The sequence below is a fragment of the Oncorhynchus keta genome, chromosome 32 (genome assembly GCF_023373465.1).
Source record: "Oncorhynchus keta strain PuntledgeMale-10-30-2019 chromosome 32, Oket_V2, whole genome shotgun sequence".
NCBI classification, from domain to species: domain Eukaryota; kingdom Metazoa; phylum Chordata; class Actinopteri; order Salmoniformes; family Salmonidae; genus Oncorhynchus; species Oncorhynchus keta.
The window spans coordinates 19,647,804-19,673,280 of record NC_068452.1 but is presented as its reverse complement, the minus strand read 5'-3'; the positions used below and the strand labels follow the sequence as shown (position 1 = coordinate 19,673,280).

Here is a 25,477-nt window from a genome sequence, read left to right as displayed (position 1 = left end):
AGACATCGGGACCTCTTCATTTACGGCACTTCCCTCATTCAGACGACAACAACATTTGCAAAAGTTGCCCAATTAGCGGGAGAGACTTCATCACGTGGCGCACGTAGTTCAGAACGTCTGTCAGTCAAAACCCTTAAAGCGATGTGAAGTGGAGACCCTGGGCTCTGATGTCATGTATAGCTTGTTACGGTACAGCCACTGCATTCCAATATAGGCGCTTATCAGTGGTCAAATCTGCCATTTTCAACCCGTATACTGGTACGAGTATAAAGTGCTAACACACACACACACACCCTCAGAGTGGAGAGTCAGGAGGAGAGACACCGGTACAATTAAGTAACTGTACTTCCATAGAGAAGAGTCAATAGGTATTTTGACCAAACAGGCTAATCTACATTTAGGAAGGCTGTGTCTCCCTCCCATCCCTGTTTGGTCAAGTGGTTGTGTTTGAAATGTGGGTTGTGGCAGCAGCATCAAAGTGTTAGTTCTCGCGTGTATCTGTCATGTTTGGTATTTGCCTTCTTTGGGGAAAATGAGTGGAAATCTACTCTGAATCACCCTGACCCTTTCACAGCACTCTGGTGAACTATGACCTGACCAAGGTCAAACCTGATTGGTTACAGGCATTCCTTAATTGTCTAGAGTTCCATCCTGAGCACTCCTGAGTGTGCTAGGAATGTAACCCCCGCGCTCCACACCGTCTAGATTTGGGCTCTTCCTGACAGCGGTCGTAACCCCCCAGGTCCCCCTAGTGGTTTATGGGACATTGTTGTGGTGCTGGGTGCCATGTGGGGACTGCCTGGCCCTATGGGCCAGCCGTGCTCACCTCTCCCCATACTAGCATTAAAACATATGGATACACACACACACACACACTCATTGTCCGCCAGTCTCCCAGGACAAAAACAGACACATTCCTATTCCTGCCTGCAGGGGAAGACTCTAATGAAGTAGCCAACAGCCCATTAAATGGTGATGTCACTCTGGGGTTTCTCTTGTTGTTATGGCTCCAAGTATAGCATGGATCTGTGCCAGTTCCATAAAGTTCTGAAACTTTTTCCTGGGAATACTTGGTGGAAGGAGGAACTGGTTAAATACTAATGGAGTGTTGACCGTTGGAGGGGTGACATAAGTGATTGCTTTGGGGATATTAGCTGAGTCTCACATGTTTTTATTCTCTCTCTGTTCAACAGGCAAAGGGGTGGAGAGATGGGCTCTCCTCGGCAGGCGACAACCCTCGGCCTGCGATGGGGGCGCGAGGAGAGGGCGTCGGCGTTGGCTGGCAAGGCCCCCGGACGCTACTACTCCAGAAGAACTCACAGGGCTTCGGCTTCACGCTGCGCCACTTCATCGTCTACCCACCAGAGTCTGCCCTGCACACCAGCCTCAAGGTACCACCACTGGACACGACAACATGGAGCTTTAAAAAGAGTAATCCACTCAAATCTACAAATTCCTATGATTTACATTGTTAAATAACGCTAATATCTAATCGCAACATATGTTGTGAGGAAAAATGTAGAACAAATTAGGAAGGAAAAAAATCATACTTGTCGAAATCTGCAGAGATCAAGTCGCCTACAAAACCCATAATGCAATGCTCTCTCCAGAAAGGCTGGCTGGCTAGCTAGGCAGCTAGCTAGAAAAAATTGCTACACACCATAATACCAAAGTCAATATCAGCATGTAAAGTTAGTTACAGTAGCTAGTTGTAAAATCCCAGAAACAAACTGCACTATCAATTTTGGCATTTTATTAGGATTCCCATTATCTGTTGCGAAAGCAGCAGCTATTCTTCCTGGGGTCCACACAAAACATGAAACAAGACATAATACAGAACATTAATAGACAAGAACAGCTCAAGGACAGAACTACATCCATTTAAACATGGGGCATACGTAGTCTACATATCAGTACAAACACACAAACTATCTAGGTCAAATAGGGGAGAGGCGTTGTGCCGTGAGGTGTTGCTTTATTTAGGAGTTACAATATCACCGTGTTCGACCTGGTAGAGATGGCTTTTCTAGCTGAAAGCTGTGCGAGTCTGGCTGCTATGGCAACTCGCAGGGAGACTAGAGGAGAAAACAGGTTTGTGCCATGGTAGTTGAAGGAAGAAAATATATTCTCCAGTGATGAGAACCGTATCTTGATGAAGTATCACGTCACATTTCATCTCTAGGGTGGATTATCCCTTTAAGACTGAGCCAATCATATCACACGGGCAGCTAGGCGGAGTCAATCAGATCACTGGAGCTGTAAGGGGGCAGTAAGACGGGACCAATCAGATCACAGGGCAGGAAGGTCGTAGGTCGATCCGAACATAGGAGCAGTAAGGTCAAGAGAATCAGGACACAATGGGGGGAGCCAAGCATAGCAAATTAAATGCAGGGACTGAACAAGCATAGCAAATTAAATGCAGGGACTGAACAAGCATAGCCAATTAAATGCAGGGACTGAACAAGCATAGCCAATTAAAGTGTTGGGGTAGACTCATATGAGTTAATCAGATTAGGGACATAGACAGATGGATACCATAAGAAGAGCCCTGTCATTAGAGTAGAGATGGATAAACAAGCGAAGGACAGAAGGGGATGCAACTCCGGTGATACACAACCTCCATACTCCTTCCTGTATGACCGATTTAAGGAGAGAGAGAGAGAGAGTGCCATTGGCAGCCTGTTTTACCGTCTGTGGGCAGACAAAGCTACCACTGCCCGTGTGCCTTTTGGCTCACGTTTTCCTTTTTCCAAAAGGAGGGCACTGCTGTAAGAAACGGTACAGGGACAGCAACCGTGTTTTACTGAAATATATGTTCTGTCTTAACTATACAGCCATTCAGCATCATAGATAACAATCTCCTCAGAAAAAGAATCTCCCCGGTGGGTGTTTTTGTTTTGTTCTCTGAGGTGTGGGGGAAGACAGAGCTACAGATGTGAAATAGAGGGACGGGGGAGGGGGGACAGGGGGGTTACAGCCAGCCGAAACAAGGGCCCTATTATGATGAACCCCCTCCCCCCTTCAGCCCCCAGCCCAGCAGCTGCAGTAAGGACAGGACACAGTGGGTGCGTTCCAAAAAAATGGGACCCTATTCCCTATATAGTGTACTACTTTAGACCACAGCCCAACGGGCCCTGGTTAAAAGTAGTGCACTATAAAGGAATAGGGTGCCATTTGAGAGACACCCAGTGTCAATAGGCTCTGTTGTCCTGGCCTGCCTGGTACCACTCTCACATTACCCCCAGCCTGGACCGACAGTACCATGCCCTCTACCAGGACCACCACAGACAATGGGCCCACTGCTGCCTGCCCTGTCCTGTCCCCAGGGTCACATGCTGCTGTGAGGGGCAGCGAGTGGCACAGAGAAACCAGCCCTCTGTCCCTACCCATCTGAAGGGGCCTCAGGGGTGACTGCCCCTCATTAGGGACTCCCTTCATCATGGACAAATGCCTGGTGATTGTCCTAACGGACATATATCAGTGCATGCATGACAGCTGTCCCTAACCCGACATCTATATCCACAGGGAGAGAGATAATCTGAGAGAGATGTAGAGATGAGGATAGTACACCTCCATCTCTCGGTCCTCAGCCCCACCCCAGGCCCGCGTGTGTCCAGACAGGGGTGGTCAGCTCAGCTGGGGAGCGTCCCTGGCTCCTGGCTCTATTCTGGGGCGGCAGCCCTCCTTTCTCTGGCCATAAACCCACACTATTGTCTGTGGAGTCAGGAATGAGCCCACTCAGCTCTGCCTAAAGCCAGGCAGGAGCCAGTCAGTCCACCCTGCCCCTCACTCACCCCAAACTGTCCACTCAGCTCAGTGTGTGTATGTGTGTGTGTGTGTGTGCTTGCGTGTGCGCGCCTACATCAGTCTATCACCCTATCAAACAGCACCTATGATAGACAGACTGTGTGCTCAGTGCTGCCCTCGTCTGTCTGACGCAGACAACTACACGTGTTTGGCTCTGTGTAATGACATCACCACCTGCAGACAGTCAAACCCGTCTGAGTGTCTCTGCTGTGTGTGTGCTGAACGTTAGGTGCTCATAAACCAGAACAGGTCTGTTTGTCTGAGAGACCTGGCTGGGATACCAGTGAAGTCACTCCTCACATACTAATCAGCTTGTATAAGAAGAGCTACATGGTTGAACTGCCATTTGTTTTGCGAAGAGACAGACACTGCATGAGCGAGAGTTTAGGGGATTTTGGCAGCTTCCATTCACACTATAAACCGCACGTGCACACCAGAGGAGGCTGTTGGGAGGAGCTAGAGGAGGATATGTTAGACTCTGTTGCATTTATTCCATTCCAGCCGTTACAATAAGCCCATCCTCCTATAGCTCCCCCCACCAGCCTCCTCTGGTGTGCACGTGCGGTTGTTAGTGTGAATGGAAGCTGTCAAACGCTCAGAGTGTCCCTTGAGCTTCTTGTTCATGCACAGTGTCTGTCGTGCACACAGATACACTTCTGTTGTACACTAGTTTAAGGTGTCATGGCTGTTTCCTCACCCAACTCCACCCTTCCTAATATCCGTGCCATTCTGGTTTCCTGGAAAGAGGTGGACGTTCTGTGAACAGGTGTTTAGGTTGCCATGGCACTTTGTTCCCTGGGCAACATTGTCTGTATGGGCCTGGATATCAGTGTTGATGTGGTTTTTCATTGTCTTCACAGGACGAGGAGAACGGGAATGGGAAGGGTAAGTCACCTCCCTCCGTCTACACCATCACCACTAGACTCTGGTCTCTCGATGACGTCACCGCCACTCGAGCCACTTGGACCTGTGCATAGAGTTGTCCTTTTATTGAGTCTCAGTTGGATTATTGGCCGTGTTTATGGTCACGTCATATTGATGTGCATCGTATATTCCCACTAGACTCACACTGGTTGAATCAACATTGTGTCCACGTCATTTCAAAGAGACTCGGTCGAACCAACATTGAATAGACGATGAATTGACGTCTTTGCCCAGTGGGCAATGATGTATTCAATAGTTATCACCAGTTCCTAGTTGATCACTTGAAGAATGAAGTGACAGTAACATACTACATGTTCCATGTAGGGAGAAGTAGATTGGAGCCAATGGACACCATATTTGTCAAGAATGTGAGAGAGCGAGGTCCCGCTCACCAGGGTGGCTTGTGTACAGGTAAGGAAAACGTCTGTCTGAAAGAGAACGAGAGGGACGGGAGATTGAGTGTGTGCGGGAACTGTCTGATTTGCAATGGAATTAACCCTAAGAGCATCAGACATGATCACACATAGATGATGAGAGGGAGCGGGAGTCAGGTGCTGACAACGATTCAACAAGGATACTAAGCAGACCACGTTCAGCAAAAACACACGCACATTAAAGTTGCATTATTGTCTTAGGAAATTAGTAATGATACTGATGAGAACAGAATGACACAGACTGACAAATACCCAGCAAACAATTTCCTGTTGTGTCTTGCAGGCTAAGCTGGGCAGCATTCCTCTCCCTGCAGCCCAGCCAAGCTAAACCATTACTCCTATATGAATATATACGCAGTCTCAAACACACACACACACACACTTGCACCACCAAAACACATCCACACACGAACACATAACGAATGACTCGGATACAAGCATTTTGCCTCAGGCTTATGATCCGGTATGTCAACACACGACAAACCCCTAGGTGACACCTTGTCCTTCCCGACTTCACAGCACCTACTGCAAGCACATAGTTTTATATTTCCCTACACAAATCCCCAGTGCCTACCAAACTCCCCTCTCAGCCATCCCATACCCATCCCCCAGCAGGAAGTCTGGGTCTGGGGTCTCCCTGACCTTGTCTCCCTGACCTGACCCACCAGGATATCCCTCTGCTGGTGTCCTGTGTCTGGGGGTGGAGCGGTTGCTCCCTTTTTATTTTGTAATTGAGAGTGTATCACTGAATATCTGTGCAGTGTTTGGTCCTACTGTGATTTAAATATGTATGTATGTGTGTTGCAGGGGATCGGCTGGTGAAGGTGAATGGAGAGAGTGTCCTGGGGAAAACTTACTCCCAGGTGATCGCCCTCATACAGAACAGGTAGGAGTGTGCGTGTGTGTGTGCGTGTGTGTGTGTGTGTGTGTGTGTGTGTGTGTGTGTGTGTGTGTGTGTGTGTGTGTGTGTGTGTGTGTGTGTGTGTGTGTGTGTGTGTGTACCCACAGTGTGTAAAATGCATTCGGAAAGTATTCAGACCCCTTGACTATTTCCACATTTTTGTTACGTTACAGCCTTATTCTAAAATGGATTAAATAGTTTTTTCCCCCTCATCAATCTACACACAATAGCCCATAATGACCCCCAAAAAAAGTTTTTTTAGAAATGTGTTCGATCCATGTCAATTAGTTTAGATAAAGGGGAGGAGACCGATTAAATCATTATTTTTAAGACTTGAGACATAGATTGTGTGTGTGTGCTATTCAGAGGGTGAATAAAAAATATATTGAAATATAACATTTACATAAGTATTCAGACCATTTACTCAGTATTTTGTTGAAGCACCTTTGTCAGCGATTACAGCGTTGAGTCTTCTTGGGTATGATGCTACAAGCTTGGCACACCAGTATTTGGGGTGCTTCTCCCATTCTTCTCTGCAGATCCTCTCAAGCTCTGTCAGGCTGAATGGGGAGCATCACTGCACAGCTATTTTCAGGTCTCTCCAGCGATTTTCAAGTCCGGGCTCTGGCTTGGCCACTCAAGGACATTTAGAGACTTGCCCCGAAGAAACTCCTGCGTTGTCTTGACTGTGTGCTTAGGGTTGTTGTCCTGTTGGAAGGTGAACCTTCACCACAGTCTGAGGTCCTGAGCTCTCTGGAGCAGGCTTTCATTAAGGATATCTCTGTACTTTGCTCCGTTCATCTTTCCCTCGATCCTGACTAGTCTCCCAGTCCCTGCAGCTGAAAAACATCCCCACCGCATGATGCTGCCAACACCATGCTTCACCATAGGGATGGTGCCAGGTTTCCTCCAGACGTGATGCTTGGCATTCAGGCCAAAGAGTTCAATCTTGGTTCATCAGAGCAGAGAATCTTGTTTTCCATGGTCTGAGAGTCCTTTAGGTGCCTTTTGGCAAACTCCAAGCGGGCTGTCATGTGCATTTTACTGAGGAGTGTCTTCTGTCTGGCCACTCTACCATAAAGGCCTGATTAGTGGAGTGCTGCAGAGATTTGATTTGATTTGGATCTCTTTTAGTCCTAATTTGGAGTTTCCAAGAGTCCTTAAACATTCAAATACAATGTATAATACAAGCACATTTTCACATATAACACACTGTTACAAACAGACAAAATACACTAACATATATATATTGATTCTTCATCTACCATAGTCCAGCACAACTTTCCTATGTATTATATTGAAATCGTTTTAAAGTATTGTTTAAATGTATATATTGAAAGGTTTCTGGTTTGCTCAGTTAAATGATTACATTTCTTTATTGCTCTAAATCGAAAAGTTATTTTGCCGATTTCTCTTTTCTGTCTGGATAACACAATCTATGGACAATCTGTTCCTAGTATTAACTGAATATCTGTCTCTTACTAACTGAATACCATTGGGAATAGAGTTTGGTTGTTTTAAATGGTGTATATTATGAAATAAAATAAACATGTTTTTTTCAATTATCTTTTTGAATTTCGACCAACCAAGAGCATTGCACATGACTACAACAGAAGAACCATATCTCCACCGTAAAACAATCCTTGATGCTTTGTTCTGTGCATTCTGCAGCCTCCTAACTTCACTTGCTGATGCATTTCCCCAGACCACAGAACAGTAGTTCACCTGACTCTCAAATTAATGTTTGTGTTATTTGCTTAAGAATCTTTCCTGGTAAATATTTAGCTGTCCTTCTGATCATGCATGCTGTTTTTATTTTTTATTTTATTTTTTACATAGATTAGTTATTTGAGAAGACCATGATAAGCAGTTGTCTAGCTGCACTCCCAGTAGTTTGGTTTCTGACACTTCCTCAATTTGTACTCCCCCATACTTGTGTTGGCCTTTTCCTAGTGGAACAGACCAACATAACTTTGGTTTTCTTGGTGTTTAAAACAAGTTTTTTCCGGCAAAACACACTCCCTGATATTCTCCAAATCTCCTTGTAAAGCTTGCTATACCTGTTGAACCGATTGTCTTGCTGTATAAATTGTAGTATCATCTGCAAATATAGTAGCTTGAGTTTCAGATAAGGCATAAGGAAGGTCGTTGGTAGATATTAAATAAAGAAGTGGCCCAAGGCAGCTGCCCTGCGGTATTCCACAGCTTAAAGCATGAGGGGAAGAAAATGAACCATTGATATAGGTGGACTGTTTCCTGTCAGTTAGATATGACTGTACCCAATTCAATGCTACCTTCTTAAAACCATAATGCATTAATTTTGTCAAAATTATTTTGTGATCCACTAAATCAAATGCTGCACTAAAATCAAAAAATTGTACACCAACAAACCTGCCATTATCCATAGCATTGAGCCACTGGTCAGTCATGTCAACCAATGCAGTGGTAGTGGAATGTTTTTTGCGATAAGCATGCTGATTGGATGTAATCAGATCATTCTTTTCCATGTACTCCCATATTTGTCTTCTCACAATACCCTCCAATATCTTACTGAGTGAAGGGAGGTTACTAATTGGTCGACTATTGGCAGGAGTAATGGGTTCTTTGCTGTCTTTCGGAATAGGACACAGTTTCGCATGCTTCCATACATTTGCCAACATCCCCTGTTCCAGTGACCAAATAAGTATGTATTTCAGTGGAGCTGCAATCTGGGGAGCAGCATAGCGAAGTAAAAATTTGTCCATAAGATCATAACCTGTAGATTTACCATCAGGTAATGACTTCAATACGTTTAACACCTCCTCTACTGACACCATTTGTAGACTAAAAGAGCAGGTCTTGTTGCTCATAATATGATCATCAATCCATTGGACAATAGCTTGTTTGGAAGAATGTGTGTTTACATTATTGCTCAGTAAATGAATTGTCTTTGTAAAATAAATCTGCAAGATGATTGACAATGTCAGCTGGTTTTGTTATTGTTCTTCCGTCAACCTCCACACTAGATGGGCATGATGAGATAGATGTACCAAGTAAGCCCTTAACTGTATTCCATACCTTTTTACAATCATTTTTACAATCAATAAAAGCATTGCTGTAAAATATTTTTTTTCTTCTTAGATTCAATGCATGATGGTCCATTACCTCAGTGAGCAAATCAATAAAACATTCTGTAGTGTGATTTAAATCCTCCTCTAGATACATCAGCTCCCAGGGTACAGCAGCCAAATCATTTTGAAATAGCTCATGATTAAATGTTTGAACATTTTCTGTTGACCACAATCCTTGGGGGTTTCCTTGGAACCTTGGTGTTCACGGTTATGGTCACAATATTATGGTCTGTCCAGCCCACTGGCATTGATCTGGCTTTTAAGCATTGCAATGGTATATTACAGAAAATCAGATCAATGCATGTATCTGAACGATGACCCAACTTAGTTGATGATCTAGTAGTATCATTTACCATTTGTTTCAAACCACAGTTCTCTGCATATCTCATCAATTTAGTTCTATTCGAATGATTATGATCCTTGAAATGTATATTAAAATCACCCAAGATAAATACATCTCTGTTGCTATCTGTGGCCTGGTCAAACCCAGTACATAAGTCATCCAGATAGGCCACCTTAAAGCTAGGAGGTTTATACACACATCCTACCAATATGGCTGCCTGGTGAGGCAGATGTACTTGAGCCCATAGTGCCTCTATTTGACATACATTAAGATCATCACTCCTCTTAAAGGGTATATGATTCTGAATTTACAGTGCTACACCCCTACCATTCCTATTCCTGTCCCTTCTCAGTAGACTATATCCTTGAATGTTAATTTGCCCATCATTTACAGATGCATCTAAATGTGTTTCGGTCAAAGCCAAAATATGAATATTATTTATGTTGACCAAGTTAAAAACCTTCTTATGGCTGAAATCCCGTTAAGTGATCATTCATTCCAGAATCAGTGTTTCTGAGTTCTCTGCACCTGCCCTTCGTCATTTCCTTTTGCTTAAATTTGTCAAAACATGCAATAATAGCCAGTGGCCTATTCCCCAGAGGCCTTACCCATTCTATGGACTCTGGACGAAGTGACATTACGCACAACATCCGTGGGCAGTTTCAGTTGAGTTGACATAAAGTCTCGGACTGTGTCCTCACAGCCTCTGTTGTTGTCATTCTCCGGTATCCCTGAGAATAGTAGACTGTTCCGCATTGAAGTTGTTAAGTTGTTTGTTCTCCCTTTGCACCACCTCCACCTTGCTATGAATACAGTCCACAGTACATTTCAGCATCGTGTTCTGTTTCCTTAGATCATCCATCTGACATTGGCCGAATTCTGGACTGGCACATAATGCATTTCTGTTAGTGTTTTTTTTTTATACATTTGCAAAAAAAAATGTCACTTTGTATTTATGAGGTATTGTGTGTTGACTGATGAGGAACATTTTTTACATTGAATCCTTTTTAGAATAAGCCTGTAATGTAACAACGTAGAAAAGGTCAAGGGGTCTGAATACCTTCCGAATGCACCATTATGTGTGGGTGTCGTTTATGTACGAGACATGTATGTTTTATGTATGTACAGCATCATTCTGGAGTGTGGAACATGTTCCAGTTGTGTAAAGTCTTCCTCGACTTGTGTGAGTATAAACCTCCTAAAGGGAATAGCTTGGCTCAATGAGTGTCCGGAACACATCCACTGAGAGCAGTAGAGTCAACAGGGTCATCGTCAACAGGGTCTCCTGTGACATGGTTGCTGCTGATCAACTCATCTCAAAGCAAAACAAAACCCTTCGTCACAACTGGGGGGAAAGTGTTCGCTTACTGTAACACGATGAGTTTGGGAAAAAATGTGGAATTATAATTGTTTTTCTATCGTTCCATCTGTGTTCCTTTTTCCCTTCTCCCCTTCCTCCTTCTCTCCCCTCTCTTCGGTTCCCCCTCTCTTTGCCCTCTCCCGTCCTTGTCCCTCTCGCCTTCCTTCTCGATCCCTCCACAGTGAGAGTGTGTTGGAGCTCTCTATAATGCCAAAAGATGAAGACGTGCTGCAGCTGGTAAGTGTGAGTATGATATTTCTGCCACACTACACCCTAATAGAAATACTCAACTCTCTCCTGATAACTGAATTGATTTAGGAATACTAATACTACGGAGAGATAACATCTTGGATATAGTCGTTCTTGTCATTCCTTTGCTTTGAGTTGAAATTCTCAACTCTCAGGAACTAGCTTCACTGACCTCACTGTCACGCAGATGCTTTCTCGCCTGTAGCTGGATTACAACACACATTCATTCAAGCTATTATCCAAAGTTCTGTAGAAGCGTCACATGACAAGCAGCTACCCACACACACACACACGCGCTTTGCCTCAGTCCATAAATTGCTCCACACACACATGACCAGACATGCAGAGCAGAGCAGAGCCTCTCCTCTGGACCAGGAGGCGCAACCCAGGGGCAAGAACGCTGACACAACCTCCCAGACCTGGGCGCCCGACTTGGGCCTTTCTCTCTCTCTCTCTCTCTCTCTCTCTCTCTCTCTCTCTCTCTCTCTCTCTCTCTCTCTCTCTCTCTCTCTCTCTCTCTCTCTCTCTCTCTCTCTCTCTCTCTCTCTCTCTCTCTCTCACACACACACACACAAACCCCTACCCCCCAAGCACCCTTTCTTTCCCCTTCCAAATACTGTCCTCCTTCAACCCCACTACCACTCCCATACCCCTCCACTCCTCCACCCTCCTCTCCTCTCACTCTGCCCCTCACTGCACCACGGGCATCGGTTGCATTCCAATGGTGACATCATCAGCACTAGTTACGCCCCCTTCCACCCTCCCACAGGGTAGAGTGAGAGAGAGAGAGAGAGAGAGAGAGGGAAGAGGGACTTTGGAAAGGCTTGTCTGAGGACGGCATACTGAACGAAGAAGAAAGTTCGACAGATGGCAGAAAAGAACAGCGAGAGAGACAAAAAGAGGAGTGTAAAGAAGAAGTTGAGACATAACCTCGAGAAAGAAGGGAAGAGAGTGGTAAAATCGTAGCGGCGGGAGTGTTAGTGTCTGTGGGAAGCAAACAGACTGGTGCATTGAGGAGTTCCCCTCCTCTCCTCTTCCTCTGTGAGTGACTTCAAGCCAGTATTGAGCCTGAGAGACACTGCCAGACTGAGTGTGGGCCTGCCCTGCTCTCTGAGGTGAAGCCTGAACACCAGCTGAACACTTCATCTGTAAGTGTTGCCTTTTGATGTGAATTCATTTCGGGCAAAGATGTTTTAAGTCTGTGGCTTTGTCGTTTCTTAATCGGTGTTGCGGCTGTAGCTTGGGGGGCTTGAACGCTGAACGATGCTTCAGATGTGTGTTGTTGTTGCGGGTATATTGGATCAAGCTAGCTGTAGCAGTGAGACTCTGTGCTGGTTTTGATAGATCCAGATTTGCTGCTGTTTTAAGTCAGTGTTTTGTTGAAGTGCTGTATTCGGGAACATTGCTGTGGGTCTGTGCGGCTGCAGACGGTTGCTGTGCTGTGGCTCTGGCTCAAGGCGCGTGCTAGTGCCTGCAGCTAACGAGTAGCTGTGTTTGTGTTGGAGGCTGAGTTGGGGCCCCTGAGAGTCACTGTGGCTGAGCAGACTGAGGTGGTAGGAGGATGAACGCAGATGATTCTCGACGTCGCTTGCGAGTGCAACATCATAGTTAACAAGGAGCTTTAGTGGAATGCTGTGCCGGTGAAACCTGTGACTGTCAAAGCAGTTGTATTGAATCATTGAGTCCATCTACTGATCCCGCTCCTTCCTCCCCTCTGAGCTCTGTTCGTCACCTGAACTCCTCCTATTTGTGTCTCAGCTCTCTCCCTCTCTTGTCTCCACCTACAGGCATACTCCCAGGATGCCTACCTGAGGGGCAACGAGCCTTACACAGGGGGAGCCCGGAACCTTCCGGTACCCCCGCCCCTCTGCTACGCTCCCCGCACCAAGTCCCAGCCTCCCGCCGGGGCCCCGGCCCCCATGGGCCAGAACCAGCTGGACAACTGGAGCCGCTGGGCAGGCTCCGCCAGCCCCTTGTCCCCCCTGGACAACCGCTCCACCGTGGGCAGCCCGGCCAGCTGGCAGGAGGGACTGGGCGGAGAGCCGGGGGGCGTGTGCCACAGTAGCCCCCCCTACAGGACAGAGGATATCCAGTACGGTGTGACCGGGCAGCAGCCTACGGGACAGACCAGGGGCCGCTCCTACTCCTCATCTTCTTCTTCAGGAGGGCCCCTCAGCAGCCCTCTGCATGTCCATTATGTCAACCACAATGCTGCTGGCACTGCCACCACCGCCTCCTCTCAGCCCCAGAAAGGCAGCCAGGCCTGGGCCAGCCCTCCCCAGCCGAGCCCCAGCCGCAGCCAGCATTGCCAACAGGCCCTGTCTGAGTGGTACTACAGCCAAGCTGCTGAGCAGCGTCAGGGCCGCAGTGGCAGCATGCACCAACGCCACCGCAGCTACTCACAGGACAGGCTGTGTGAGACAGGCCCTGGGTGCCACCGCCGGGGTCCGGGCGGCTGGCCCCACAGCGCCTCCCAGGACACCCTGATGCTACTGCAGCAGTCGGGCCCCGGCCCCCACGGGGACCCTTCTTGGACCTACGGAGACTGGGAGGGGGCCCGGGACCAGAGTCACCCCTCCTCCTACGGCAGCAGAGCCCGATCGGAGAACCTGCTGGTACAGTACGACCGCTATGGCCGTTCGCTGGAGATGTTGGAGTCGCCCCGTTCCGAGAGGCCCGCCTGGCTGCAGCAGGCCTCACAGCAAGCACCCAGGACTGAGGCCTACCAGAGGCAGGGGAACCATTACGGTGTCGCACCGGCCCCCTCTATGGGCCGACAAGCACAGCCGCACCACAAAACCACCCCCCAAACCCACTCACAGTCTCACCCACTGCCCCAGCCCCAACAACCAGCCCCCCAGAGCAGACGTCTGCCCACCGGACAGAGCCTGGATGACCAGCCAGTAGGTTACCGCAGCTACAGCCCCTCCTTCAACCGCAAGACAGGCCGCATCATGCAGCAACCCTCCTTCAGGGACCCCTCCTACCTTGGCCCCCACCTCAGCTGGGCCCCCACCCCCAAAACCAGCCCCCCAGAGGGTGTTGTCCCCTCAGTTCCATCCCCCCTGGCCTCCACCACCCCCGAGCCCCTTGACAGGGCCTACCGCCCCACCAACCATGAGAGAGGGGCAGTGGAAGGCCAGGCGGAGGTGCTAGCTCAGACCCAGGAAGTCAAACTGAGACAGAAACCCCCCACGGGACGAAGGAGCGCCCACGCCATGCGCCACCCCCACTACACCCTGCCTGTAGATGGCACAGAACCCCCTGTGTTCCCCCCTGACCCCCACGACACTGCCCCTGCCCCTCGCCCCTCAGGAGATGGTGCCCCGCACCGTATCAATGGCAACCTGGCCCCCCTGTCTGTAGAGGATGACGCAATGGCCTCCATTCCCTTTATAGGTAAGCACCTCCACCACCACACACTCCTCCTCTTCCTCTCCCAACCCCTCCATGTGACTTGAATACCCCCATCACTCACACTTCCATTTTAGACACAAACATATTCCTCCTGATTGATCTTACTTTAACTTACTGGAAACTAACTGTTTGTAAAAATAAACAAGAAGCTTACCAGAAATATTGACCAGAAAGAGGGGGGACATAGACTATTGACTTGGCCTCTAAATAGAACCATTCTCTCTGTACCCTTCATTTCCTCTGTGGGTCTAACTGTGTGGCCAGGCTCCGGGCTTCTCCACACTCTGTCTCAATCAATCAATCAAATTTTATTTATATAGCCCTTCGTACATCAGCTGATATCTCAAAGTGCTGCCCAGCCTAAATCCCCAAACAGCAAGCAATGCAGGTGTAGAAGCACGGTGGCTAGGAAAAACTCCCTAGAAAGGCCAAAACCTAGGAAGAAACCTAGAGAGGAACCAGGCTATGTGGGGTGGCCAGTCCTCTTCTGGCTGTGCCGGGTGGAGATTATAACAGAACATGGCCAAGATGTTCAAATGTTCATAAATGACCAGCATGGTCGAATAATAACAAGGCAGAACAGTTGAAACTGGAGCAGCAGCACAGTCAGGTGGACTGGGGACAGCAAGGAGTCATCATGTCAGGTCGTCCTGGGGCACGGTCCTTGGGCTCAGGTCCTCCGAGAGAGAGAGAGAAAGAAAGAGAGAATTAGAGAGAGCATATGTGGGGTGGCCAGTCCTATTCTGGCTGTGCCGGGTGGAGATTATAACAGAACATGGCCAAGATGTTCAAATGTTCATAAATGACCAGCATGGTCAAATAATAGTAAGGCAGAACAGTTGAAACTGGAGCAGCAGCATGGCCAGGTGGACTGGGGACAGCAAGGAGTCATCATGTCAGGTAGTCCTGGGGCATGGTCCTAGGGCTCAGGTCAGTTGAAACTGGAGCAGCAGCATGGCCAGGTGGACTGGGGACAGCGAGGAGCCATCATGTCAGGTAGTCCTGGGGCATGGTCCTAGGGCTAAGGTCAGTTGAAACTGGAGCAGCAGCATGGCCAGGTGGACTGGGGACAGCGAGGAGCCATCATGTCAGGTAGTCCTGGGGCATGGTCCTAGGGCCCAGGTCCTCCGAGAGAGAGAAAGAAAGAAGGAGAGAATTAGAGAACGCACACTTAGTCTCCAGTCTGTACTCTTTGTTTGTGTTGGGTAATACTGTCACTTCCCACAGACATGCAGACAGTATTAGTAGTGTTTGATTGAATCATATGTTACGGGACTTTACTAACCCCCTCCTCACCAAGTCTCTCAGATCCCCTTTCCATTCACAGGAGAGGAGGTGGAAGCTGACTTTATGTCTCTCACTAGCTTTCAGTCTGTCTGCTTTCACAACAGGGAGAATATGTTTCTCTCTCTATGTCACTGCCATGAATTCCATTTGAATTCCAGCCGAGTTGGCTGACAGGTAGCCTAGCGGTTAAGAGCGTTGGCCCGGTAACCAAATGGTTGCTGGTTTGAATCCCAGAGCCGACTCGGTGACAAATCCGCCAATGTGCCCTTGAGCAAGGCACTTAACCTTAAATGCTCCTGTAAGTCGCTCTGGATAAGAGTGTCTGCTAAATGACAACCAAAAAAGAGAATAGTATAAATGAATTGGTTGAAACTCTAATAATAACCTTAACTTTTGGCATTATGTCTGGATTTACTGAGATTCACCCTCTGGGCTTTGTAACTGTTTGTGTATTTGTGTATTTGCATACTACATGTGTGTTCTACTGTAATCACACATTTGTATGTATGTATGTATGTATGTATGTATGTATGTATGTATGTATGTATGTATGTATGTATGTATGTATGTATGTATGTGTATGTATGTATGTATGTATGTATGTATGTATGTATGTATGTATGTGAGAACAGAACAGGAGGTATCTGGCCGTGTCTCAGCTTGTTGCCTCTCTTCTGCTGCTGAAAGAACACATGATGAACATAACAGGGCCTCAGTAAATAGCCAGCTACTCCTACATCCTGTACAGTACTGATCAACAGACCATAGCCTCTAGCCCTACAGTCAAACCACAGGTAAACCAACCAACCTAAGGCAGGACCAGGCCAGGGGCACATGCAGTACCTATAGGAAGTCTACACCCCCTTGAACCTTTTTCACATTTTGTTGCGTTTACACAGTGGGATTGAACATTTTAATTATGTCATTGATCGACACAAAATACTCCATAATCTCAAAGTGAAAAGAAAATTCAACAAATTTGAACAAATTAATCAAACTTGAATAACTGAAATAGAGTTGTTGCATAAGTATTCAGCCCCTTTGTTTAGACAAGCCAAAATGAGTTCAGGAGTAAACTGTGGCTTAACAAATCACACAAGTTACATGGACTCACTCTGTGTGAAATAACAGGGGTTGATATGATTTTTAAATGACTAATGCTTCCTCTGTCCCCCATACATACCACATCTGTAAGGTACCTCAGTCAAGAACTGAATTTCAAGCACAGACACAAAGATACAGTCGTCCTTCTGAACTGAGCTGCAGGACAGGAATGAAACTGTGTGTGTGTGTGTGTGTGTGTGTGTGTGTGTGTGTGTGTGTGTGTGTGTGTGTGTGTGTGTGTGTGTGTGTGTGTGTGTGTGTGTGTGTGTGTGTGTGTGTGTGTGTGTGTGTGTGTGTGTGTGTGTGTGTGTGGGTAGCTGCTTGTCATGTGACGCTTCTACAGAACTTAGAAGTTCTACAGAACTTCTACGCGTGCGCACAGGGATGTTACCATGAGGCCATTTTAAAACAGTTACAGAGTTCAATGGCAGTGATGGGAGAAAACTGAAGATGGGTCAACAACATTGTAGTGACTCTGCAATACTAACCTAAACAACAGAGTGAAAAGAAGAATACAAATATTATGAATAAAAAATATTCCAAAAACATGCATATATATGCGATAAGGCACTAATGCAATATTGCAAATAAAACACGGCAAAGGAATACACTTTTTGGCCAAAATGCAAAGCCTTTTGTTTAGGTCCAAAACACCACAGAGTAACTGCCTCCTAATTCTCAAGCATGGCGGTGACTGCATCGTGGTATGGGTATGCTTGACTTTGGAAATAACCAAGTTACAGGGTTTGACTTAAATCTGCTTGAAAATGTATGGCAAGACTTGAAAAATTGCTGTCTAGCCATGATCCCCAACACCTTGACAGAGCTTGAAGATTATTATTATTATTATTATTTTTAAGGATAATGGGCAAATATCGCACAATTACAGGTGGGAGAAGCTCCTTGGAGGTTTACTCACAAGACTCACAGCTGTCATCGTCTGCCAAATGTGCTCCTAACATGTACCGACTCAGGGGGGTGACTAATCATTATTATTATTAATGAACTAATCAAGGCATATTACTGTTTTATTTTTATTTCCTCTTTAACTTTAGAGTTTAGAGTATCTCGTGAAGATCGTTGACAAAAAGAAATGACAGTTAAATCCATTTTAGTCCCACTTTGTAACACAATCAAATGTGACGAAATCCAAGGAGTACGCAGACAATCTATAAGCAAGGTAGGCTACTCCACACCCTCAGATGGTCAGGACAACAACTGAGGTCAGCAAAGTGGCAAAGCGGATTCAAATGAGCTGCGTCGGAAACTTGAGCCTCCGTTAAAATGGAGAGATGGATAGATGCCCTCAATGTGGGGCCAAACCTTGAGGAACATAGAGAGCGAGAGAGACCTATAAAAGAAAGAGATTTAACAAGGAAGAAAACCAGGTGAACGGAGAAAATTCTTGCTGCTTCTCTTCCTTCCTGCTCAAGAGTCAGGGATGCAAGCTGAGGCACGTTTAATGACCAAAGACTTCAAACTCCTGTCTTGCCGTTTCTCTATCTCTCCATCTTTTCCTCTCCCTGATAGGATCTGTGATCTGGTTGTTTGTGAACATGATTTAATAGGCTGTAGAGGATGAGGCTGTGTAGTAGACAGACGCGGTCCAGGATGGTGGTTGGATTCTCTTGCCCTCTGGTATCGGTCGTTTGACTTAGCGTTTCTCTATATGGTGCCAGAAGTCTCGATGGTGGGACAGGGGGCCTGGTGGTAGTGGGACCCCCTGTGAGTCACAGTACAGTAGGGGTCCAGACTGTCTCTGTCACACTGCCAGCCTCAGGCATTGCCCTCTCTGCCCAACGCCCTCAATGCTGCCTTTGTGTACCACTGGTAGATGGAAGGGGTACTCGCCAGTCCACAGCCCCTCCACACTATACCCTCCCCACAACAGACACACAGAGCCACTACCCTCCACACAACACACACGCACACACACACACACACACACACACACACACACACACACACACACACACACACACACACACACACACACACACACACACACACACACACACACACACACACACACACACACACACACACACACACACACACACACACACACACACACACACACACACACACACACACACGCATACTGAGCTAGCCAAAACATGGCCTATGCTCTCAAAGGCATCTCTCTTTCACCCTCTCTCTGTGTCTCTGTGTGAGCGGGTGAGGTCATGGCGTCTCTTATGGAGAAGGGGAAGTGGTAGTAGGCTATAGGAGTGTGTTGTAGTAGTATAGAGCCCTGCTCCATTCTAAGTCCTGTAGTGTGGTGGCTGGGAGCTCCTCTCTCTACTGGCGCTGCTCTGCTGCTGCTGGCTCTGTTAATGATGGCCTTTGTTAAACCCACAGGCAGCGAGAGCGGCTATTTCTGGGCTCGGCTGTAAACAGGCAGATTCCACATCCCAGATTGGGAATGTTTCCGCCTCTTCTCCTACTGCCTCTGTTGGGCTGGCCCTAGCACCCGAGACGAGAAACGGACGGATACGGAGAGAAGAGGAGGTTGTGAGGGAGAGACAGAGGAAAGCAGGTGGAAGGCAGTGAAAGTGGAAGCAGAGATGGAATAGAGGGGAGAATATGTCTGTGGAGGGGTATGGTGAGAGAAGAAACAGACATGGGGGAGAGGGGGATGAGTGTTGCATGAAAAGTTACGTTTTGAGCACCTTGTAACAACACAAGAAAGCATAACATTCCGTTTCAAAAGTTCAAATCAAGGCTATAGGGGTTGCTTTCGAGTTGAGAGCCAAGTCGTCTTTGAGCCATAGCTTCCATTTGAGACTGAAGATCTGCTGCCCTCTGCTGTTTAGGGAAGGTACTCACAGACAGGCGCAGCAGCCATGGTTATTAGTGAGGCCAGCATTAGGACCTGAAGCTACAAAAGTTAAACATGGGCAAAACCCTACCCTTCCATCCCTAAATGCAAACACTAGTCTGGTCCATAATCCTCTGTGTCAGTCAGAAAGTGTGTTGTGGCTGGCTGGTTTCACATCCCCTTGTGTGTGTTTTAGAATGGTTGAGATGAACGTGGTAGGGTTATCTTGGACAAGGTTGGGTAGGTTACTTTCTAACTGACATCTGCTAGAGTTATTAGTTACCTGTCCAAAATTGTAATCAGTAATGTAACTTTTGGATCACCCAAACTCAGTAACAATCGGATGACTTTTCAGTTACTTTTAGATTACTATTTCAGGATAAATCAACGTTAAGAGTTTACATAGCTGATGTTGCACTATGGTGTATGTAGGCTTCTTTTAACCCATCGCGTTGTACTTTAATACAGATAAGTTTCACGTTTTAATGTCACGCGTAACAACAGGGAAATGCCTTTCCTGCGAGCTCTAAACCCAACGATGCAGTAATCAATAATTAGTGCGAAAAATAACAGACGGTAGAACAAAAACAAACAAGACATTTTTTCAATAAATAATAAGAATACGAGAAAGTAAGAAGCTGTATACAGGGTCAGTTCCAGGGTCAGTAGCTATATACAGGGTCAGTTCCAGGGTCAGTAGCTATATACAGGGTCAGTTCCAGGGTCAGTAGCTATATACAGGGTCAGTTCCAGGGTCAGTAGCTATATACAGGGTCAGTTCCAGGGTCAGTAGCTATATACAGGGTCAGTAGCTATATACAGGGTCAGTTCCAGGGTCAGTAGCTATATACAGGGTCAGTTCCAGGGTCAGTAGCTATATACAGGGTCAGTTCCAGGGTCAGTAACTATATACAGGGTCAGTTCCAGGGTCAGTAACTATATACAGGGTCAGTTCCAGGGTCAGTAGCTATATACAGGGTCAGTTCCAGGGTCAGTAGCTATATACAGGGTCAGTTCCAGGGTCAGTAACTATATACAGGGTCAGTTCCAGGGTCAGTAGCTATATACAGGGTCAGTTCCAGGGTCAGTAACTATATACAGGGTCAGTTCCAGGGTCAGTAGCTATATACAGGGTCAGTTCCAGGGTCAGTAGCTATATACAGGGTCAGTTCCAGGGTCAGTAGCTATATACAGGGTCAGTTCCAGGGTCAGTAGCTATATACAGGGTCAGTTCCAGGGTCAGTAGCTATATACAGGGTCAGTTCCAGGGTCAGTAGCTATATACAGGGTCAGTTCCAGGGTCAGTAGCTATATACAGGGTCAGTTCCAGGGTCAGTAGCTATATACAGGGTCAGTTCCAGGGTCAGTAGCTATATACAGGGTCAGTTCCAGGGTCAGTAGCTATATACAGGGTCAGTTCCAGGGTCAGTAGCTATATACAGGGTCAGTTCCAGGGTCAGTAACTATATACAGGGTCAGTTCCAGGGTCAGTAGCTATATACAGGGTCAGTTCCAGGGTCAGTAGCTATATACAGGGTCAGTTCCAGGGTCAGTAGCTATATACAGGGTCAGTTCCAGGGTCAGTAACTATATACAGGGTCAGTTCCAGGGTCAGTAACTATATACAGGGTCAGTTCCAGGGTCAGTAACTATATACAGGGTCAGTTCCAGGGTCAGTAACTATATACAGGGTCAGTTCCAGGGTCAGTAACTATATACAGGGTCAGTTCCAGGGTCAGTAGCTATATACAGGGTCAGTTCCAGGGTCAGTAGCTATATACAGGGTCAGTTCCAGGGTCAGTAGCTATATACAGGGTCAGTTCCAGGGTCAGTAACTATATACAGGGTCAGTTCCAGGGTCAGTAACTATATACAGGGTCAGTTCCAGGGTCAGTAACTATATACAGGGTCAGTAACTATATACAGGGTCAGTTCCAGGGTCAGTAACTATCCCGGGGGACGTGAGCCCTCGGAACCTGCTCCTCTACAGCCCCGTAGATGTGGATGGGGGCGTGCTCGGACCCCCATTCCCTGTAGTCCACGATCAGCTCCTTGGTCTTAATGAGGTTGAGGGAGAGGTCGTTGTCCCGGGACCACACTGTCAGGTCACTGACCTCCTCCCTGTAGGCTGTCTCGTCGTCGCCAGTGATCAGGCCTACCACCGTCATGTCGTCATCCCACTGGATGATGGTGTTGGAGCGGTGCGTGGCCTCGCCGTGGTTTGTGTACAGGAAGTGCAGGAGGGGACTGAGCACGCACCCCTGTAATACAATTAAGGCTATATCTTGACATAAAAAAAACTAAGTCTGTCAGATTTCCAGTCATTCCAATTAATCGAATACCCCTTGATCTTCAAGAATAGGACTTATATATAGATTAGCCAAATAGTTTGACCTGAGCAAGACCCAAAAAACAAAGGACTTATTAACCTACTCTGTTTATGATTTTGTTGTTTCGAACTGACAAAGAAATGCTGCTCTCGTGGAATGGCATGCTTTGAGCACTGCCCAAAAGTGCTATTTGCATGTGAAAAATGAACGCCATATGCCGCATTTGCTATAGGCCTTAATGACCATGCTCATGCATGATATCTTGGTCATTTGTAGCTGGTTAAATCTATCAAAAGTGTGCAAGTTTGAGCATGTGTCTGTGAGGCCCATGGATTTTTATTTTATTTTTTATCAGCACGAATTAGATTGAGCAATAAAAGCCTCACTCGTGGTCTTCTTAAATTAAACTTGTTTTTGACAGTATGTGGAGCACAATACCACATAGTTTAGAATGGAGGAAGTCCCTCAAAGTGTTATTCCATAGACTGGGATCTGCACTATGCTGCGGTTGCAAGAGTGAATTCTTCACTCGTGGCCGTCCACCGGTCGCAAAAACAATACACGATAGGCAGCTTAAACCTCTTAAATTCAACCATTTATTGGGTTCAAAATGCACAGTCGTCCACAAAAACGACAATCCGTAAGAAAGAAAAAGCCCGAGCAGCACTGTGAGTCAGTGCGCCATGTATGTAGATGTAAATAATACGTGATATCCGTGTCGCCCGTAGTCTACACCACTGCTCTCGTCCTGACCTCCAAGCCTTTGTTCAAGTAGGTTGTGGAATCTTTGGATGCTGACAGCAGTCTCACCATTGGAAGACCGCTTGGACTGTAGCCTACCAAAGCCTATTCCTGCTCTTTTCCCGCTATCCATCAGACGGTCTCTGACTTGTGGTCAGACTCGCTCAGGTGGAACAAACTTAAACCTGCTCCTTTTGTCAATGCTGATTTCAATGTCTTTGAGGAAACAGAAAGGTGTCAACAACAACAAAACATCGGCAACATCCTTTATGAATTTAAAAGTTATCTAGTTTTTCAACGGAATCTGTAATCTGATTACAATATTTTGGCTGGTAACGTAACGGATTACTGTTTTTTTTTTTTTTGTAATCAGTTATATGTAACACATTGCATGTAATCCGTTACTCCTCAACCCTGATCTTCGATATATTACTTATGGTTGTTTTATGTATTTCTGTCGTTCAACTTTGAAATGACTGCTTTCATTTTGAAAATGCACAGCAGCTAACCAGTGTAGTGCGCTCACACAAGTGAACACACTGAATCACACACAGCCTTACTTACACATTCTTCCCAACCCGCTAGTTGATAAAGAACTGAAACCGAGCGTTATTACATGGTACTCGAAGCCTTTTTCCGTTTCTATTTGAAGAACTGTTCTCATGGAGGCCGCAGGGCGTTGTTTCAATCTCTCTGTATGTCGTTTTACTTTCCACCTTATTAGTTTGTCTATTGTCCGTGTCCGTGTGTGTGTCCGTGTGTGTGTGTGTATGGGGGGGGGGGGGGGGTTATGCAATAGAGCTGTAATATGGCTCATTTACAGACACGTTATTGAATTTCTAAATTGCAGTTCTGCCTTGTTCTTTCCTGACCATTTTCATCCACTTTCTCGTTGAGGATGCTTCATAGAACACATGTTATAATCTGTGTGTACGGTGTTTGTGTGTTAGAAGGACAAAGAAAGTGAGTACATAAGTAATGTGTCAGGTCAAAGCATTCCCTTTTGAAAACAGTATCTCTGTCCTTTATGGTCACCCTCTGGTGGTACCTCATCGCTCTCCCTTCCTTCAAATCCTCTCCCCTCCTCCCTCTATCCTTCCATCTCGTCCTCTCACCCTTGATTCTGCCCTCTGCCCTCTTCCCTTTCCTAACCTTCCCTCTACTTCCCTTCCTCCCTTCTTCCTCTCCTGTCTCCCCACCTTTGCCCTTTCCCTTCCCTCTGTCCTTCCCTCTCCTCCTCCCTCTACCCCCCTTCTACCCCCCCACACACACAGATGAGCCGACGAGCCCCAGCGCTGACCTCCGTGCCCGCCACGTACCCGCCTCCTCCGTGGTGTCCAGCGGCATGAGCTCAGCGCCCGCCATCGTCACCAGCCCCGCCTCCCCCACCTTCACCTTCCCCCTAACCAGGCTCTTCTCACACGACTGCAGTGAGTGTCCCCCTCGAGCCGGGCTACCCCGGACCGACCCCCTGCATGCAGCCATACACCGGAACCCACCCAGCACCCCTCTCTGCGGTGTCTGGTACCATGCGAGCAGACATGCCACCTCCACATCTATGGAGAGAATGGCTTACTGTACACAGCATGCTCCTTTGTCTCTCTGCATGAGTTGATTGACCATTTTTCCATGGCGAAGAGCTCAATTAGCCTCCAGTGAATAGGCCTTGTGTACTTCTTTGTGCCCGGTAAGATGCATGCGCACCCTCAAATGTAGTCTCTCCTCGGTGGACTAACCGCCTAGGCAGATGCTTATGTGTCACTGAAGTGAATGTGGTTACTCTCTACCTTTGGTAGAAAGTGTGTTTTCCTCTGTATAGACTAGAGCATGAAGTCCAGAGGTCCTCGTACACCCAGCTTTAGCCCAGTCTGACAGACAGACTCCCCTTTGCACGACAGTAGTGAGCGAAGTGACCTGAGAAGATCTAACCGTAACCTGAGTCCATCCTGCCAGCCCACCTCTTCACCCGCTACCTCACCCCAACCACCTCACCCAACCACCCTCCAGCTCTCTGTCAACCGCTCACCCTCGTCTCTTAACCCCACACTCCTTAACCTTCTCTCATCCTCTGACTGCCATTACATCTACATTCTTCTCTTTCCTTCCTTCTTTCTTTCTTTCTTTCTTTCCCTCTCTCTCTCAATCGCTCCGTCTCCCACTGAGCAGGCAGTATTAAATCCAGTCGCCGTTCCTCCTATCTTCTAGCCATCACCACGGAACGCTCCAAGTCATGTGACGAGGGACTCAACACCTTCAGGGGAGAGGAGGGCCGCGTCTTCTCGTGAGTAACGGAACACCGGGGGGAGACGTGGGAAAGCGATTTCAGAGGGATTCGTCTGGAGCATATGATCAATTCAATTAGTAGGAAATGTTGCGCTAGTCATTTTAAACTAACCCTCCGTTTTATTCTCCATAGGAGGCTGCCAAAGAGAGTGAAGAGTTTCTTCACTGATGGGGTGAGTTTCCCCCCTGTTTCACAACAACAGTAGGCTGTACCCTACACGTGACAGGACCTGGCAGCTTGGGGAGTGTGTCTGAATCCATCTGGGGGGGGGGGTTTCAGTGTGTTTATCCTAAAAACCTGTTGTGGAGTGGTGTGTAACTTTTGACCCTGTGTGTGTGTGTGTGTGTGTGTGTGTGTGTGTGTGT

General features: G+C 47.0%; 1 protein-coding gene across 10 annotated transcripts in view; it reads left to right on the top strand.

Annotated features, from left to right (window-relative positions):
• Window positions 1-25,477, top strand: part of LOC118365768 (rho GTPase-activating protein 23-like) — a 47,587-nt gene that overhangs the window by 9,963 nt on the left and 12,147 nt on the right. For 5 of the 10 annotated variants that reach the window (XR_008088512.1, XM_052490816.1, XM_052490811.1 and 2 more), the window contains 9 exons: window positions 1,194-1,391; window positions 4,668-4,692; window positions 5,056-5,142; window positions 5,973-6,051; window positions 11,062-11,122; window positions 12,916-14,527; window positions 24,103-24,258; window positions 24,995-25,109; window positions 25,245-25,284. Coding sequence is in view for 9 of the 10 variants with exons in the window: in XM_052490816.1 (XP_052346776.1) it covers window positions 1,194-1,391; window positions 4,668-4,692; window positions 5,056-5,142; window positions 5,973-6,051; window positions 11,062-11,122; window positions 12,916-14,527; window positions 24,103-24,258; window positions 24,995-25,109; window positions 25,245-25,284 (2,373 nt within the window). In the remaining variant the exon portion in view is untranslated. Of the gene's footprint in view, window positions 1-1,193; window positions 1,392-4,667; window positions 4,693-5,055; window positions 5,143-5,972; window positions 6,052-11,061; window positions 11,123-11,902; window positions 12,277-12,915; window positions 14,528-24,102; window positions 24,259-24,994; window positions 25,110-25,244; window positions 25,285-25,477 lie in introns of those variants that run through there. The other 5 variants (XM_052490813.1, XM_052490812.1, XM_052490814.1 and 2 more) reach the window with 5 other exon arrangements.